The 17,619-nt window shown below is 39.9% G+C and overlaps 1 protein-coding gene across 1 annotated transcript in view; it reads left to right on the forward strand.

Moving 5' to 3' along the window:
• Nucleotides 1-17,619, forward strand: part of FARSB (phenylalanyl-tRNA synthetase subunit beta) — an 84,276-nt gene that overhangs the window by 18,627 nt on the left and 48,030 nt on the right. Inside the window, exons 8-13 of the mRNA XM_043992450.1 lie at nt 9,453-9,523; nt 11,485-11,546; nt 11,647-11,698; nt 15,413-15,474; nt 15,728-15,935; nt 16,387-16,467. Coding sequence (XP_043848385.1) covers nt 9,453-9,523; nt 11,485-11,546; nt 11,647-11,698; nt 15,413-15,474; nt 15,728-15,935; nt 16,387-16,467 — 536 coding nt within the window. The remainder of the gene's footprint in view (nt 1-9,452; nt 9,524-11,484; nt 11,547-11,646; nt 11,699-15,412; nt 15,475-15,727; nt 15,936-16,386; nt 16,468-17,619) is intronic.

Here is a 17,619-nt window from a genome sequence, read left to right on the forward strand (position 1 = left end):
GGCAGCTTTTTGTCCTTCTGATGTTTGCCTTTATTTTCCTTTTCTTTAAGAAAACTGGTCAATATTTTTCCTGTGCAGTGTTTTAACTAGTTGTTTATTTCCATTTGTTCTGAGATTGGATTGTGATGAAAGGTGCTACTTGGCCATACGGGGTTTAACAGTATTATTCAAAACCTAGCAAGACCATTTCAGTTTGTGGTCAATAACACTGTAATTAAGGTGGGTATCCCCACAGTGACCAGAAATTGTTATGGTGGTTAGGTTTCCATAGAGCGTGACATGTTTGTCATTTCCTTGCAAAAGGGAAATCTTTGTTTTAATCGCTTTCCCCCTGCCCTTCCCCTTTTCCCTGGTCCTTCATTTGGTAGTTTTCCAGAAAACCCAAAGTCACTATTATTTGACAGTGAATTTAAATTACATTTGAGTCAGTTAACTCTGGAGGCTTTTACTGTTATAATGAGCTCTCATTTATCCTTCCCTTTGAATGTGACCATTAACCCTGATAATTATCTATCAAAGTGTACTTCATCTGCCTAACAATGGGAATTAACACAAGCACTAATGACACTACCAGAAACAACCTAAATAGGAATGTCAGTGGTTAGATATGACGTTTTGGGCAAGAAACTCAAGGCCAGAAGGGTACAAGTTGTATTTTCCTCACTGATGTCCAGTGAAGGCAAGGGATGCAGAAAAGAAAAAATAATTTGCAAATGGAAGAGCTGCCTAAGAAGATGGTGTCTGAGAAGGGGATTTGTATTTTTGGACTGTAGCTGAAAATAGAGAGTTGGCAGATTCCTGGCCAGAAATGGAGTAAACCCAATAAAGGTTGGCAAGACTGTATTTGCAACTCTAATCAAAAGGGCTTTAAACTAAAAAGAAAGGGGAAGGAGAAGACTGCTGATGTGAATCTCCCAAGAGAGATACCATAGAGAAGAACTATAGTGATAGCAGAAGACACCCAGAAAATTCACAAGAAACAGAATCCAAGAAAGGAATCAGTAATAAAAACCTATGCCCAAATGTCTATACACAAATGCCCCAAATTTAGGCAACAAGTAAGAAGAACCAGAGGTCCTCATTCAAGGAGACAAATTGGGCCTCATTGGGATCACCGAGACTTTGTGGATTATGGGTCTAGATGGGTATATGGGTATACCTTAGTCAAAAGATTCCATGCTAGATGAAATCAAGGATGGAACGGCATTGTTTCTTAAGGAATTGCGTGAGGAGATCTATGAGCCAGAGGAGGTAAGCACAGCGAGTGGAGAGTGTTTGGGTGAAGGTCAGTGAAAGGAGAAACAGAAGTGATGTTACTGATAGAATGTACCACAGACCGCAGGCTCATAAAGAGGACAAAGATAAGGACATGTGACACAGTAGAGGCAGAAGACTTCAGTCATTCATATATCTGCTAGAACATTTTCTCTGACAAAAGCTGATCAACTGATAACTCCTTGACGTTGGGAAAATTTCATCCTTCAAAATGTGGAGGAGCCAACAAGGGGAAATCCATTCTGGGTCTGAGTCTCACTGATAGGAAATGATTGTTGGGGTAGAAGAGTAATGTTCATCAACATTTATGAAGCACTTTGAGCTTTGCAAAGTGCTTTACGAATATTATCTCATTTTATCCTCGTCACAATCCTGGGAGGTTGGTGCTATTATTATCTCCATTTGACAGTTGAGGAAACTAAGGCAGATAGAGGTTAAATGACTTTGTCAGGCTCACGTAGCTAGTAAATGTCTGAGGCCAGATTTGAACTTGGGTCTTCCTGATTCCAGGTCCAGCACTCTATCCATTGTGTAATGGAAACCTTGGGGAGAAGTGACCAACATCTCCTAGAGTTTGTGATGGACAAAGAAAAGAAATCTAGTCATAATCTTACACTCATCCTAGATTATGTGAAAGCAGATTTTTAAAAGTTTGGAGCAGATAAGTAGAGTCCCATGGACTAAGATGCTGCAGGGGAAGTAAGCTTGGGAGGGATGGGAAAAATTCAAGGATGAAATTCTGAAGATTCAAAAAGAAATAATATCAGGAAGAAGGAAAAATGTGATTGTCTAAAGAGACCAAGATGGACACACAGAAAATTCAGCAGTCATCTCAGATTAAAGACATGTACAAATGGAGATAAGGTTGGGTAATAGAAGATAAAAACAGAGTGGAATAGTCCTATACAATTATGAGCTGAGGCTGGCAAGGGGAGCTAAGGACAACAAAAAGGAGGTCTTTAGAGATAGTTGGTTTTTTGTTTTATTTTTCCCACTTTGGGATATGAAGGATGATCAAAAGAGGAATGGCAGGGCCTCTGCTTTGGGTGGGTGGGTGGGACGGTGCTGACTGATAATAGAGAGAAAGCAGAACTGCTTAGTTCCAGTTTTGCTCGTTTTCTTTGCCAAGGAGAATGAGCTTTACACTAGAAATAACAACAAAAATGACCAGGAGTTGATACATGATCCAGTAGACATAAGGAGATAGTGAGCACCTCATTGCCTTTGATGAAATCAAGCCCCCTTCCTGGGGCTGTGAAAGAACTGGCAGATGGAATTGCTTAAACATTGACTGCAATATTTGAAAGATCATGTGAGATGGGAGTGGCTCCACAAGATTGGAGAAAGCCATATGTCTAAGCTTTAAAAAGAGGAGGAGGAGGAGGAGGAGGAGGAGGAGGAGGAAGAGGAGGAGGAGGAGGAAGGAGCTCGACTTTGAATTCTAGAACTGGTCATTCAAGAATTGGTTAGTGAACTTTAAGAGGTGGTGACTGCTGAGAGCCAAGAAGGCTTCCGGAACAACAGATAAGGCCAGACTAACCTCATTTCCTTTTTGGACAGGATCACTGCCCTAGCAGATGAGGGGAATTCTGTGGACGGTTTACCTAGTGCTTAGCACAGCCTTCGATGATGTCTCTCATCCTGTATGTGTGGAGAAGATGGCAGGAGATGTGCACTTGACTATAAGATAGTCCATCTGATTGGATGGATTCAGAACTTGGTGGAGAGTCAGACTCGGAGATCGGTTGGTGGTAGTTCAGAAGTCAGTTCATATGGCAGGAAGTGAACAGCCCAGGGAGATGTGCTTGACCCAGTGCTGTTTAATGTTGTGATCATTGCTTTGGATAAAGACGGAGATGGGATGCTCACCAAATTTACAGATGTCACAAAGCTCAAAGGGAAAGCTAACCACATTGGGCTGAATCTAATAAGATGAAATTCAAAAGGGATTAAAAGCCTTTGGGTACCAAAAAAAAAATTTCACAAATCTATGATGGGCGAGGCCTGTATAGAGAGCAGTTGTTTCCGAGTACAAATATTTCTTTCTTGACCTTAACCAACAATGCAATTACTTAAGCTATATAAATCATATTTAGTAGTGCCAGAGATACTTACTGACTGTACCTTTTACCTAACTGTTGCCAATTATTTCATCTTTCCATTACTTAATTTGCCCCATTTGTTCTCCACTAAGGCTCTCCAGTGTACCATCATGTCCTAGAGTAGATAATGGGCAACAGAATACAGAGTCTGCTAGGTCTTAACAAGCCAGAAAGCCTTCAAGTAGAGGTCTGGTGATAGCTGCCTGAGGCTCGTCCTAGCTGAATGTAATTGGTTAACAGGTGATCAATTTTTCAGCCTTGGCTTCTTATGAAATTTGAAGGGGGTGTGATCTTTATCAGTGGAGGTAGTGTTTTCGGTAAGGAGAGCTGAGCTTTGACAATGTACCAAGCTGCCATACTTGTCAGGCATCCCCAGCTTAGAATTAGGGAGGCTCTTAGAGATCAGCCCCTTCAGTGGTCAGGAACGTTTCTCAGTAGAAGGTCGGTCAGTCGCTTTTAGACCATAAATGATTGTGGAGAATGGAGAAAATATATGCAGTGTGAAAAACTGGTTACACTTTCCCCATAATTCATTTGTACAGAAGCAAGCCATAATTGTTTTGACTTTTGTTCCTTTTAAAGAAGTAAACTACAGGGAAATACAGTGTAATGACATTGAAAGGGAATTATATTCTTTCATATTTATTTAAAAGGTTTTTTTTTTAACGCAAATGTAATTTGTTTTGTTTTTGTTTTTGTGGGGCAATGAGGGTGAAGTGACTTGCCCAGGGTCACACAGCTCGTAAGTGTCAAGTGTTTGAGGCCGGATTTGAACTCAGGTACTCCTGAATCCAGAGCTAGTGCTTTATCCACTGTGCCATCTAGCTGCCCCTGAAAATGTAATTTAATGAGGTTTTCCAAGCAAGCAATGTAAGAGTCCAGTTGTGAACCTGCATTTTCACATATAACCAGAACCAAAACATGATCAAGGTGCTTGCTTGGAAAACCTCATTAAATAGTGGAACTGAGTTTAATGGAGTTGTCTTCCTTGACCCAGTTTCTAATCCTTGAGGCCAGGAGAACCTGTCAATTGAATTCCCGGAATAGCCCATCTCTGGGCGGCACTTCTTTTCTTCCTAGAGGCTAAGGAAGTTGTTATTTAACTCTTGCCAGGTTCCTTCCCCATGCTCCCCCTACCTTTACCCTAACTCTTCCCCTCCTCTGCCTCACTTTCCTTGGTTATCTTAGACTAAAGGAGGCAGGCCAGGGGCATTATGGGGAGTGGGCTCTACCAGCTCCTGGTGCTGGGGCTCTGCTCACTACAATTTCCATGGAAGCTGTGGCTGCAGCATGTTCTGTCCTCTGGATGTGTGTAGTTTGACAGGCGCTCAGGGGTCATGGGGGCAGGAAAGAAAGTGGAAGGCTGTTTGCCACTGCCATGTGGTGGCCACTCAAGTGACTCCTCCATGGCTCCATCAGGGCTTGGTCTACCTATTCTCCACAGCACCTTGGCAGACTCGGCGTCCCTGGACAGTTCCAGGTTGTGGCCATGCTTAGCAGGCTGACATTTTGCTCCTTACAGCATTTCCTTGAAGAACGGTAGGCAAATGCTGCAAAGCCCTCGTCAAAAAATCATTTCTAATAATACTAAAATCTGTTGTATGTATTATGTCACACACACGCACACGCATACACACTTTAAATAGGAATAGTGTTGGGGCCTGGCACTCCTGGGTGAGGAAGGTACCTCTATCAATTCAGGCCACCACCTTCTTGGCACAGACAGTTTGTATTAGAAATGGGACTTGAACCCAGATCTTCCTGGTTTTGAGGACAGCTCTTTATGTACTGTTAAGTGACTTAGTGGGTAGAGTGTCAGGCCTGGAGTCAGGAAGACAAGAGTTCAAAGCTAGCTTTAGACACTTCTATGTGTGTGACCCTGGGCAAGTCTAATATCCCTTTACCTCATATTCCTCATATGTAAAGTGAGTGGAATAGCATCCACCTCCCAGGGTTGTTGTGAGGACCAAATGAAATAATAATTGTAAAGCACCTAGCAGAATACCTGGCACATAGTAGGTGTTATATAGATAGGTGTTCCTATTATTATTATTACTGAATTGTATTGATTCTCTACTTTCATGTTTTATCAGTTTTACATTGTAGTCATTTTCAGATATTACTCCCCCAACATATTCAATAAGCCCTTTTTTTGTAACAAAAAACCCCCAAAACAAAATTTAAGTCAAATCAACCTAACACAAAGCATTTGACCTTCTAAAAGTGGTCATTCCATACCTGCAGTGCCCCACTTCTGTAGCTAAAGGAGGGAGGTGCATTTCTTCAATAGCAAAAAATAAAAATCAATTGCATTGCACAATCATGAAATTTGAGCTTGCTTTGACTCTTACTAACATTGAGTGACTAAACATTGAGTGATCAGACTCTGGCTCAGAAGAGATTGTAATGTAATGTGAAATGACTCTGAGCTTGGCTGGAGTTCTTCTTTTTCCTTCTTTCTAATGTTAAACAGCTGAACTGCATTTCACTAAGCAGTATATATTTTAATTTTCTTTCCTGATGTTCAACACCTGTTCCAAATTTGAGGGTGATGTCAGTTATTATCTCCTATTCTTTTGGTGATGCTCTCAGTTCGGATTGTTCTTTCTGTAAATATTTGGGTTGTTTGCAGTTTGAGTAGAATTCAAAAGTCTAAAAGGAGATTTCTTTTACTTGGCAAACTTAAGCAGATTCCACGGCAAAATTAAACTTCCCACAGTTCTTGAAGCAAACTCCCAGCTATCCATTCTGGATTGCTCTGGGAAGGATACTTATCATCTTGAATTTGACAGTGTGGTACTTCTCACAGTTGTGATTTATTCAGATTGAAGACCGCTTTTCACCTCTTATTATGGGCATATTTCATCTTTTCATTTCAAATGTGAGGATTTGCACAGACTTAAAGGGAATGGGCAGAAAATTGCAACAAAGAAGCTTTTAGGAACTTCCAGTCTAAGGAAGAGGAAATGGCAAATCATCCTGCATGTCAGTCACAGGAGAGGAGATGTCAGAGACCACAGCACCTGCTGGCTCTGCTGGCATCATGGCTTCCAGTGAATGAGCATCAGGGCAAGCAGGCAAGTCAGGCAAGGAGCATTTAGTGAGCACCTACTGTGTGCTGGGTTGAGTTCACTGGCATTCTCCATGCTTTGCCTGGGTCTCTGTCCTCTCTATCCTTGCCAAATCGTACTCATTGTTAATGATTCCACATTTGATTGCTGGTCGTCTGTTATATCTGTCCTCATGTCGGGTGACTGAAGCCTGCCTGTGGCAGTAAATGTTCTGGATATGTGTCCTTGGGGTAGAATGTGAATGATCAGGATAGATATCATGAAGTGAGAGAGTTGGAATGGATGATTTCCAAAGTCCTTTTAGCTCTGATATTCAGTGATGCCATACCTAATGATTTAATAGATTCTCTTATAGAGAGATGGCTTAACTTCTCTCTGGTGGGCCATTCTAATACTTTTAATTAGATCCTTTGAACTTATTAACTTATCCATCATTTTAAATGCAAAGTAATTCACCTTAACTGCTACCTGCTGGTTCCCTTAAAAACTTTTTTTCTTGATTTGTTTGATGCTTTCTCTAGCCCATTTCCTCCCATTTTTTATTCTCCATCCTAGCTCAATGCTCTTGGAGGGCCAAAGTATTACAGTTGGTGAGAAAACTTAATTGAAGTTTTTGAGTACCATCACTTCCATTTAGCAAATCCTAAGTCCATCTTGTATTCTTTTTTTTTGTTGTTGTTGTTGCAGGGCAATGAGGGTTAAGTGACTTGCCCAGGGTCACACAGCTAGTAAAGTGTCTGAGGCCAGATTTGAACTCAGGTCCTCCTGAATCCAGAACCAGTGCTTTATCCACTGTGCTACCTAGCAGCCGCACCAAAAAGGGTTGTATTCCTTTTTTTTTTTTGTTAAGTGAGGTAATTGGGGTTAAGTGACTTGCCCAGTGTCACACAGCTAGTAAGTGATAAGTGTCTGAGGCCAGATTTGAACTCAGGTACTCCTGACTCCAGGGCCAGTGCTCTATCCACTGCACCACCTAGCTGCCCCTAGCTCTTGCCTTATTTTTTGTTTGTTTGTTTGTTTGTTTTGTTTTTGCGGGACAATAAGGGTTAAGCGACTTGCCCAGGGTCACACAGCTAATAAGTGTCAAGTGTCTGAGGCTGGATTTGAACTCAGGTGCTCCTGAATCCAAGGCCAGTGCATTATCCTCTGCTCCACCTAGCTGTCCCCTGGTTGTATTCCTTTTAAGGAGAAATTTTTATTTTATTTTTCATTGGCATAGCTTTTGAGAACCCAGGGAGAGGTGGGGTCAGAGACCATAGCACCTGATGGCTCTGGACTAAAAGAAGGTCCAGTCGCTATCTGTTCTGAGAGTATCATGGCTTCCAGGGAATGAGCTTCAGGACAGGCAGCCAGGTCAGGCAAGGAGCATTTAATAAACACCTCCTGTGTGCACAGTGAGAAGATTAAGAGATTGAGTCTGGGTAGGCTTCCCCTTCCCCTCATCCAAACCCCCAATCCCACCCCCCCCCAATAAACAAACAAACAACAACCTAATAACAACAACAAAACATCCCTTTTGGTAACTAAGAAGCAGCCCTCAGTAACCTTCAGTGAGTGAGTCCTCTCATGAAGAGCTAGATTCAGAGCTTTCTGATTGCCTAGCATAAGGAAAAGAAGCCCCTCGCTGGTAATTTCTCTAAAATGTTAGCTATTAAATGCAAAAGGAGGTGATCTTGGGACAAGCCATATGACAAAGAGGAAAAGCAAGAGAGGCCAGTAATAGTTTGGAGTGGCTGTAGGGCTTGGGAGGCACAAATGAGTAAAGATCTATGAAATCTTGGGTGTGATGGGAGCAAAAGCAATTTGGTTAATTCCCACCCTCAGTGCTGAGAACAAAGATTTGTTGTCTGCATAGTAAAACACCTTAGATTTCTAAAGAACTAAGTAACTTCAAGCTTTATAGTCTGGAATACTGTTTCCACAACACTCCATTCAGGTATCAGTAGCTCCTTAGGGCCTCCCTTTACCTAACTTAGTAAAGAGACCTCAGGCATAGGACAACTCTTTATTGCTAGGCCATTCCAGACTCAGCCTGCAGAAAGGTTAGTATGTAGAATGTTTTCATCTTCCTGCTTGTATTTAACTCCGTGATTTCGGATTATAAAGTCACTTGTGCTATTTAGGATATGGACATTCAGACAGAATAGATTTTATGGAAAAAAAGCCCATGTATAACACAGGCTTCATACAGACCTTTCAAGCTCATAACATTAAAGGTACAGTGTATGCTGTTGTGTCTAGAATTCTGATAATTTACATATTAAGGAGAATGTAAACAAAATCATTGCCTGGTTACAAGTAGATTGTAAATTTCTTCTAAGCTCGTGGTCAGTGCCAGAGATAGTATTCAAATCTAATCCTCCAAATACCAGTTCTCTGCTCTTCCCACAACCCCTTGCTGCCTCTCCTCTCTCTCTCTCAGATTGAAGTACAGGCTTCTGAGAGTAGTACCCCATCTGTCTTGGTATTTTCAGCTGGTATCATTGTACCTTGCACATAGGAGACACAAAAATGTCTTGTGAAATGAATAAAATAAATAAAAGGCTTCACATTTAGAAAGCAGGAAAGTATGTAGTACATTTTAGCAGGATTTTTCATTAAGAAGGTTACAATTTTAAAGACCTAACACTTAAAGGATTATACCTCAACTAACTAGAAAACTGCTTAGGCATTCTGATTAGCTGAGGTTTATTGTATTTGGAAATACTGCTTTCCAAATATTGGTTGTAAATATGATTCAGACAGCTTCTTTTGGAAGGGGTTAAATTGTCTCTGAAAGAAGTGGACCTCTCCCCATAAAGACCTCTTTATTTTGCCACTAGCAGAAGCCCCAACATGTAACTTTAGGTTTTGTCTCTGAGCCAGAGGATTCTAGGTTCAAATAAATTTTAATTTCTCTTTTGTTTGACTCTTCATGCAATAAAAAGGCACTCATGATCTTGTATGATGAAAATCCTTTGCCTTTCTAAAATCTACCTTTTGGAATTTTGTTTTTTACTTGTAGGTGATCATTCGAAAATCACATTAAAAACCAGGAATGTGTTTATTGAATGCACAGGAACTGATCTTACTAAGGTAAATGGAGCTTGAATTCTATGTCATGTGCTGTAAGACCTTTATGTTTCTACTTATATTCTTGTACCAAATATCTAAATTTAAAAATAATTAACATTCAGGGTATACACAGTTTAGCACAGAGAGGTAAGAATAGCCCAGATCAGGTACTCACTAGAAAGGTAAGCCTTCTGAAATAATTGTGGATTCACTATAGATGTAAAGATGATTTCTGTAGAAAAATCTGGACTGTTATTTGATGGCCTCATTCTTGCCCATGATCCCTTAACTTGCTTTGCATCCTTACAGTTTTTTGCTTGGATTTCTGTGGAGTCTTAATTACTTCATGAGCTCTCTACCTTAGGTTTGTTTGTTTTTTTAATTGCATTGAGTAAGACATAAGAAAGAAGCTGGCAACTGAGCAAGTTGAGGGAATGTGAACTAATGATTGTGAAGGGGGAGATAATTGGCATTCATAGAAGGCTCATTGTCCCAGAGACTGGTAACAAGATACCCCAATTAATATTCACATTGTTTCATATTTCTCTCTAGAAAGGCTATCAAAGCAATGTAGCTGTTTATTGCCTAAAGTACTCTTAGAGATTTATTATCTGCATATCAAAAGACCCTAGATATCTTCCCTAAAGGAGTAAATCATGACAAACTATATTGTCTGCAGCACTGTTTGAAGCTTCCTGAAGCGTTGTATGATTTGTTGTACCTCATTTATTTGATTTTTAAAATCCTTTTTGAGCTCTTTCAGGAATTTTTTGGGGGCCTGAGACGAATTCACATTTTTCTTTGAGGCTTTGGATGTAGCAGTTTTGACTTTGTTGTCTTCTGAGTTTCTGTTTTGATCTTCCCTACTACCATAGTAACTTTCTGTGGTCAGGATCTTTTTTGTTGTTGTTGTTGTTGTTGGCTTATTTTTTTCTGCCTATTTCTTGACTTAACTTCATATTAAAGTTAGGCTCTGGTTCTGGAGTGCAGGGGGCACTGTGTCAAGTTGCAGGATTTTTGTGAACTTAGTTCTTGGGGTTTAAAAATTTTCAGTTCTTCTAAGGAGAGATGTATTTACTACTTCTGGCCCGTGCTCTGGTCTGTGAGCAACCACAAGCACTCTTTTCTTCCCTGGAACTGTGCCCAGGGTCCCTGCTCCCCTGGGACTGCAACCCAAGCCTATGACCCAGGTCCCTGTATGGGCAATGCAACAGAGTCCTGCACCCAGCAAAGGGACCATGTAACTCCTTCTGACCCCTTTACTGTCTGCGGGCTGAGATCTCCAGAAGTAGCCTCTGCAGCCGTTGATTCAATGGTTCCCAAGGCCTGCTACTAGTTTGCAGGAGCACAGCCAGTGCTAGCACAGCCTCTGCTCACTCACCCTTGTGTGATAGACCTTTCTTTGCTGACCTTCTAAGTTGTCTTGGGTTAGAAAATCATTTCACCCTGTCCTTTTGTGGGTTCTGTTGCTCCAGAATTTGTTTTGAGGTGTTATTTTAAGTTGTTCAGAGGGAATTTGGGAGAGCTCAGGCAAGTCCCTGCTTTTTTTTTTCCTCCCCCTTCTTGGCTCTGCCCCAGCTTTGTAGGATTTGTAGCTTACAAAGACAATTTTCATTTTAAAAAAACACGTCCTTGCTTTCTAACTGTAAAGATAGCTATTAAAATGTTCTTAGGGTCATTGGTTGTCTTTGAAAGAAGAATTCAAATAGAGCAAATCCAAATAGAATACAAATATGACCGTTTGTATCTGCCACAGATGCAAAACGGAGACTTGGATGACTACAGAACTGGAGAGTACAAAGACAGGATCTGGGCCATCAAGACCCCTAGTTCTGTTTCTCTTGCCCTTCCTTAGAAAGTACATTGAGAATTCCAGCTCTAGGAAGCTAGAAAGGGATCTGCCAAATGCTGCTGAATCATTATTCGTTTTCCATCTTAGCTGTGGAATATAGCTGGTCACAATAGTGTTTTTCTTTCTCCAGGCAAAAATAGTCCTTGATGTCATTGTCACAATGTTCAGTGAATATTGTGAGAAGCAGTTTACGTAAGTAGGACAAATTACTGTCAAATATGACCAAATATGACCAAATATTCCTGTTGTGAATGACCCAACTAAGAAATCCATTTGTGGTTTTCCTTTTCAGGGTTGAAGCTGCTGAAGTAATTTATCCTGATGGGAAATCCTATATGTATCCAGTAAGTATTAACAATAACAATAATCACAACAGCTAACACTTTTCTAGTGTTTTAAGGTTTGCCAGTGGCCTAACAAGTATGATCGATTTGATCCTGAGAAGAATCCTGGGAGGTTGGTGCTTTTATTATTCCCATTTTACAGAAAAGGAAACTGAGGCAGGGGCGAGGTAACTTGCCTAGGATCACACAGCTTAAGTCTGAGGCCAGACTGGAACTCAGGTCTTCCTGACTCCAAGTCCAGGGCTCTGCCCAATGTACTGTTTCACAGACTGGGAAGAGGAACTTGTATGTAGGCAGAAGGCTCTGAAAGGCACAGGATGCCATAGTCTCTTTGACCTAACTTTTTAGCTGGGTAATTTGCAGTTCCCCTCTGGCAAGGATACACATCCAGCACCCCAAACTGAATTAGTCTTGTTCAGCCATCTGAAATCAGAAGTTGCTAAAGGCCATCGCTGTAACCAATAAATCATTTCAAATGTATCATCAAGCCTAATTCAGCATTTGGTAAGCATATAAAAACTCAATAAAAAGTCCGAGCGTCTAAGCCCCCAGGGTAACTTGGTGTGACCAGTGTAGCCAGTGACAATGCATAGACTGTTCAGGGACATAACTTGGTCTTAGCAAGGATGTTACTGCATTGTGTTTTGTCCTTTTGCAGTCAAAGAATTAGGAACAGTTAGTGAAGAGAACCCCAGATCCTTGAAGGCCACACTTAGTCTTCCTACCCACCATTTTAAGGGTGTGGAATCTATAAACAGAAGCTAGAAGTCCTGCCTCCTGAGGAAATTAGGGTTCACCATTAGGAATGGTACCTTTCAGAGCAATAGAAAGTTAGAATATTTGTGTGACTAGGGAAAAAAAATGAGGGAAGTCAAGTCACAGTTTGGAAATTCTTTACTCTGAGTAAATTCCTGGTTTGAATGAGAGAATGATGAACAATAGCCTGGTTAGCTTAATTCAAGTGGTGAAAGTTGCAAAGAAGTAAATTTGGACTTTATGTAAGTGAACTTTATATTTAGCTTTATATAAGGAACTGCCTCACTTAGAGGTGCTATCACTAGAGGCCACCATTTGTCAGGAAAAGATTCCTGGGAAGGCCAGGGTTGAACTTGATGACCTCTGAAAGCCCTTCCAACTTGGAAATTCTTTGGGATTATAGTTTTGGTACAGATGGATTGTCTTTTAAAAAAAACAAAACTTGATGTTTAACCTAAGAAACTGTGTTTTTTTAAAAATCTGTATAGTATTTAGATATCAATACAAATATAGCATTAAACATTCATAAGGGAGTAGAGAAATACATTTTTAAATTTGGCTGATTTTTTTTTTTCTTACATATTGCTATTTATTTTGAGATGATTAACTTTGAAAGGTCCCTTAGGTCTAAACTGGTACTCTTATGCAAGTGAAATAGCATGATTTTTCCAAATGCCATAGAGGTTTTTTTTGTTTTTTGTTTTTTTTTGTTTTTTAGTGAGGCAATTGGGGTTAAGTGACTTGCCCAGGGTCACACAGCTAGTTAAGTGTTAAGTGTCTGAGGCCGGATTTGAACTCAGGTACTCCTGACTCCAGGGCCGGTGCTCTATCCACTGCGCCACCTAGCTGCCCCCGAGTTTTTTTTTAAGACAGTTGTTTTCAAAATGTGTTTGTGGTGCTAGGAATGTGTAGAGAGAAACCTTTTCTGCAGAAGGAGTAGAATCTTAGAACATCATTTAGGCCATTCTTCTGCTCTGAAGCAAGGCATTGATATGTAAGGACACATCCTAGCTCATAGTCATGTAAAGCTTTTATGTTTACAAATGTCAGTGACAATTAGAAATTTGGAAGGAATTCAGAAGCCGGGCAAGGGTATGCTACTTTACATAATCAAGATGCCCAAGGTAGATGGACAAACGTAAGCTTGTAGAGCTCCACTTTCGGAAGCCTGTCGTCTCCTTTTTCAGCAGCGATGTGCATTGTTAGTGCTGCGATTCTCTGAGACAGCTGCACACTGGCAGTGCCCACCAAGGGCATGCCAAGAGCCGTGGCCTCTGTGTGATGGGTGTGCCCAGCCTCTGAGACAGCACCAGAGCAGTATGTTGTAGCTCTGGTCTGGGAGACAGCTCTAATGGAACACCTGGGGTCAAAGGGGAAGCATCCTTTTAGGACAGGTCTTCTTAATTAATCTCTTTTGTTCCATGGACTGCTTTGGAATTCTGGGGAAGGAAGGCTATCTATGGACCCCTTCTCAGAAGAATGTTTTTAAATGCATCAAATAAAAGAGGAAGCCAGTTATATTGAGAGAGTTATCAAACCATTTTTAAAAAATTCACAGACCCCAGATTAATAAGCCCTGCTTTAGACAAAGGTAAAGTACTAAGAATAAGAGCCTGTTAGCCCTTTGATGTAGGACACAAGACTGGTCCTTCCCAATGCTGGTACCTCAGGGAAAGGCAGATGGAGCAGTCTGGGGAAAATACATTTAAATTTATACCTAGTCATGCAGAGAACATTTTGAAGGCACAATTAGGTATGATGGGCAAATAGGCCCATTTCACAACTGAAAACTGAAATCCTAACATATAGCAAAAATCTTACTGTTTTAGGGCAAGGATGAGCTTAGTGAGCATTTTTAAATTCTTTAAGTAAGCCATGCTGACTTAAGACAATGTATCGGATATTTTTAATTGAGTGGCAGTGTGGCGTAGGGAAAGGGGATAAATATTTATTAAGCACACACTGTGTGCCAGACACCGTGCTAAGCTCTTTACCAGTATTGTCCTATTTGATCCTTACAACAACCTTGCAGGGGGATTATGGTCTCCATTTTGTAGTAGAGGAAACTGAGACACATAGAGATTACATGACTTACACAGGGTTGAATTCAGTGTCTGAAGCTTGATTTAAACTCCAGTCTTCACCTAGATATCTGCCTCTCAAGGGAAGGAGTGCCCATCTTGTAGTCAAACTCCGGGATTTAGATTTCCTCAAGTGTTTACCATCTGTGTGGCTATTAACCAGACATTTAGTTTCTTAGAGCCTCAGTTTCTCCCCTCTATAAAATGGGGACAATATGTAATACTTGTACAACCTTTCTCAAAGGATTATTGTGAGGAAAGAACTTTAGAATCCTTAAAGAATTACATAAATGGGTGAGTTTTTATTAGCTAGAGCTTAACATACTTTGAATATTCTGCTACCACATTTTGTTCTCTGGTTTTTGGCTTTCTTACAGCTATGATCATTGACTAGTAGGCCATCTAAACTTGAGAAGAATTCTGGCACTAACATAAAAATAATGTTATCTTTAAGTGTGGTTTTCTTTTCACAGTAATTTGACCTGTCAGGCCAGGCTTGCCAAAATCTAAAGCCCAGTTCAAAAACTCATGAGGTGATATAAGATACCAGTGCTTTGCTATTGGAAAGACTGGTTAAGTCTTCAAAACACATTGTTCAGTATTTTATTCCTTATTCAGAGGTTTGCTTAAAGGAATCTTTGTAAGATTTCATAGTGAATTTATTAGTGAGTAATATAGTCATAGATCTGTCAAGGAATCTTTTAAAATTAGTTTTTTCATATAAAATATAATGTTCTGAAATACTCAACTAATTTTAATTCATTTGCCTTTTTAAAAAACATCCATCTAAGATGGTGTTGGAATTTTTTAAAAATGGGATGAGGAAACTTGATTTAATTTTCTTGTATGTTTTACAAAATCTTTTCCTTCTCCATAGGAATTAGCTTACCGAAAGGAGATGGTGAAAGCTGATTTAATTAACAAGCAAATAGGAATCAGGTATGCTATGGAAAGCTCATTCATATTCATTTAAAGGATATACCAGAATGAAGGGCAAATTATATTTTCTCTTATTTTAGGGATTGTTTGGAAAGGCCTGTTAATCCCTCTGGAATTAAGATGGCAATATAATACAAAATATTATCATGTCTCATTTTAAAATAAATTCATAAGGAAGCTTGTCACAATTCTGTTTTTCAAAATGTAATCATCCTTTTAAAAATGAAGTGAAATTTTCATTTTCCTGTTTCAGTGAAACTCCAGCAAGTCTTGCAAAACTTCTGACCAGGATGTATTTAAAGTCAGAAGTCATAGGGGATGGGAACCAGATAGAGATTGAAATCCCTCCAACCAGAGCTGACATTATCCATGCCTGTGATATTGTAGAAGATGCAGCTATTGCTTATGGTTATAACAACATTCAGATGACTATACCGAAAACGTACACCATAGCTAATCAAGTAAGATTGCACCCTTAAATAAACACCCCTTATTGTTAGGAACTGACTATTGAGTGCCAGGAGGGCTTTGGGAAAAACAGAGCATAAGAATTAAACAATATTTTGACATGCTTTGCTATGAGAGGCATTTGCAGTGGATAGGATACAAAACAGATGCCCAACTGATTAGAGCAAGTTGGAGACCTGTGGTGGCTAGTTCTTTGAAAAAAGACAGGTTTCAGGCTTGGAGCCCTTGCTGACTCTCTAATGGGGAGCCTCATTTTCTCAGGTTGGGTCCAAAGACAGACACTGTGTGGGTTTGTGTGTGAGTGGTTGTATGCTAATCAGCAGAGCAAAGAAACTTTATCTCTGTAATGATGTGCCGCCCTGTCTCATATGTGTTAAAAAACATTTAAGAAAAATGGAAACTTTTTTCGAGGTTAAATAGTACAAATATGATTTTATCTTGTAGTTACCTCTGAATAAGCTTTCAGAACTCTTGAGGCATGACTTGGCAGCAGCAGGATTCACTGAAGCGCTTACCTTTGCTCTGGTATGTCTTATTGGCCAGCGTTTACTGATCAATACCTTACTTTAATTTTTGAGCCTTAAACTTGTATTTCATTATTTTATCATAATGTAATACGAACATAAGAAATTTACAGTCCTCCATCAGTCAGCATTTGCAAATGTTATTAGCATAACCTCTCTGAATGAAACGGTGGTGTTTGTAGAATATCAATGTAGATATTTGCTTTGATTTTCTGCTACGAGTATAGGTACTAGAACTAGCATCTCATATGTTAAACTCTAGCATTCTCTAGTTCCATGAAAAGATCATGGGTTCATTATGGATTTCACAAGTAAATTACATTAGCATTTTCTAGTCTGGATTTCATCATGGCAATGCCCACTAGATGCCGCTCTAGTTAAGGACTTGACAACTGTTCTGCATTATCGACTTTTGGGGATTTGGACGCATCTTCTGACATTTGCTTTGAGTTCAGAAGTTAACATGAAAGGCTTAAATGAGGAAGTGGATTATTTACAGAATTAGATGGAACAAAACAGATTGACCATTTAAAAACATATCTGTGAATTGTAGTTCCCCAACTTTTCTATAAAGCTGAGCATTTCAGTGTTGCCTAGCCTTGTAGTACTTGGATTTTCAGACAACTTACACCCTAACAGAAATTGAGGAGGAAAGGGACCTGATTGCCTTCTCATAGCTAAGTCTCTAGCTTGTCCTTTTTAACGATGACATGTTACTGTGGCAGAAGAGTCATTTGGCTTATGCCGTAGGATAAGAGGGCAATTTTTTCATTTCATCTTTCCAGTCCTTAGGTTACGTAGTACGACCTGTGCTGGTTGCTTTTGTCAGTCACAAAGGCCCCAAATGTGGTACTCAGTCATACATTGTGAATTTGGGTCTTTTTGTTCGTGACCCTCATTCTTTTTCTTTTTTTTTCCCTTGGGGGCTTAGTGCCCTTTTTAAAAAAATCTCAGTATTTTATTTTCTTTTTTTCAATTACATGTAAAGATAGTTTTCAACATTCATTTTTGTAAGATTTTGAGTTCTGAATTTTTCTTCCACCCTCCTTTACCTCCTCCCTCCCAAAGCCAGCAAGCAATCCAATATAGTTTATACATTACATTCATGTTAAACATATTTCCACATTAGTCATATTGTGAGAGAAGAATCAGT

Source organism: Dromiciops gliroides, chromosome 3 (genome assembly GCF_019393635.1).
Source record: "Dromiciops gliroides isolate mDroGli1 chromosome 3, mDroGli1.pri, whole genome shotgun sequence".
NCBI classification, from domain to species: domain Eukaryota; kingdom Metazoa; phylum Chordata; class Mammalia; order Microbiotheria; family Microbiotheriidae; genus Dromiciops; species Dromiciops gliroides.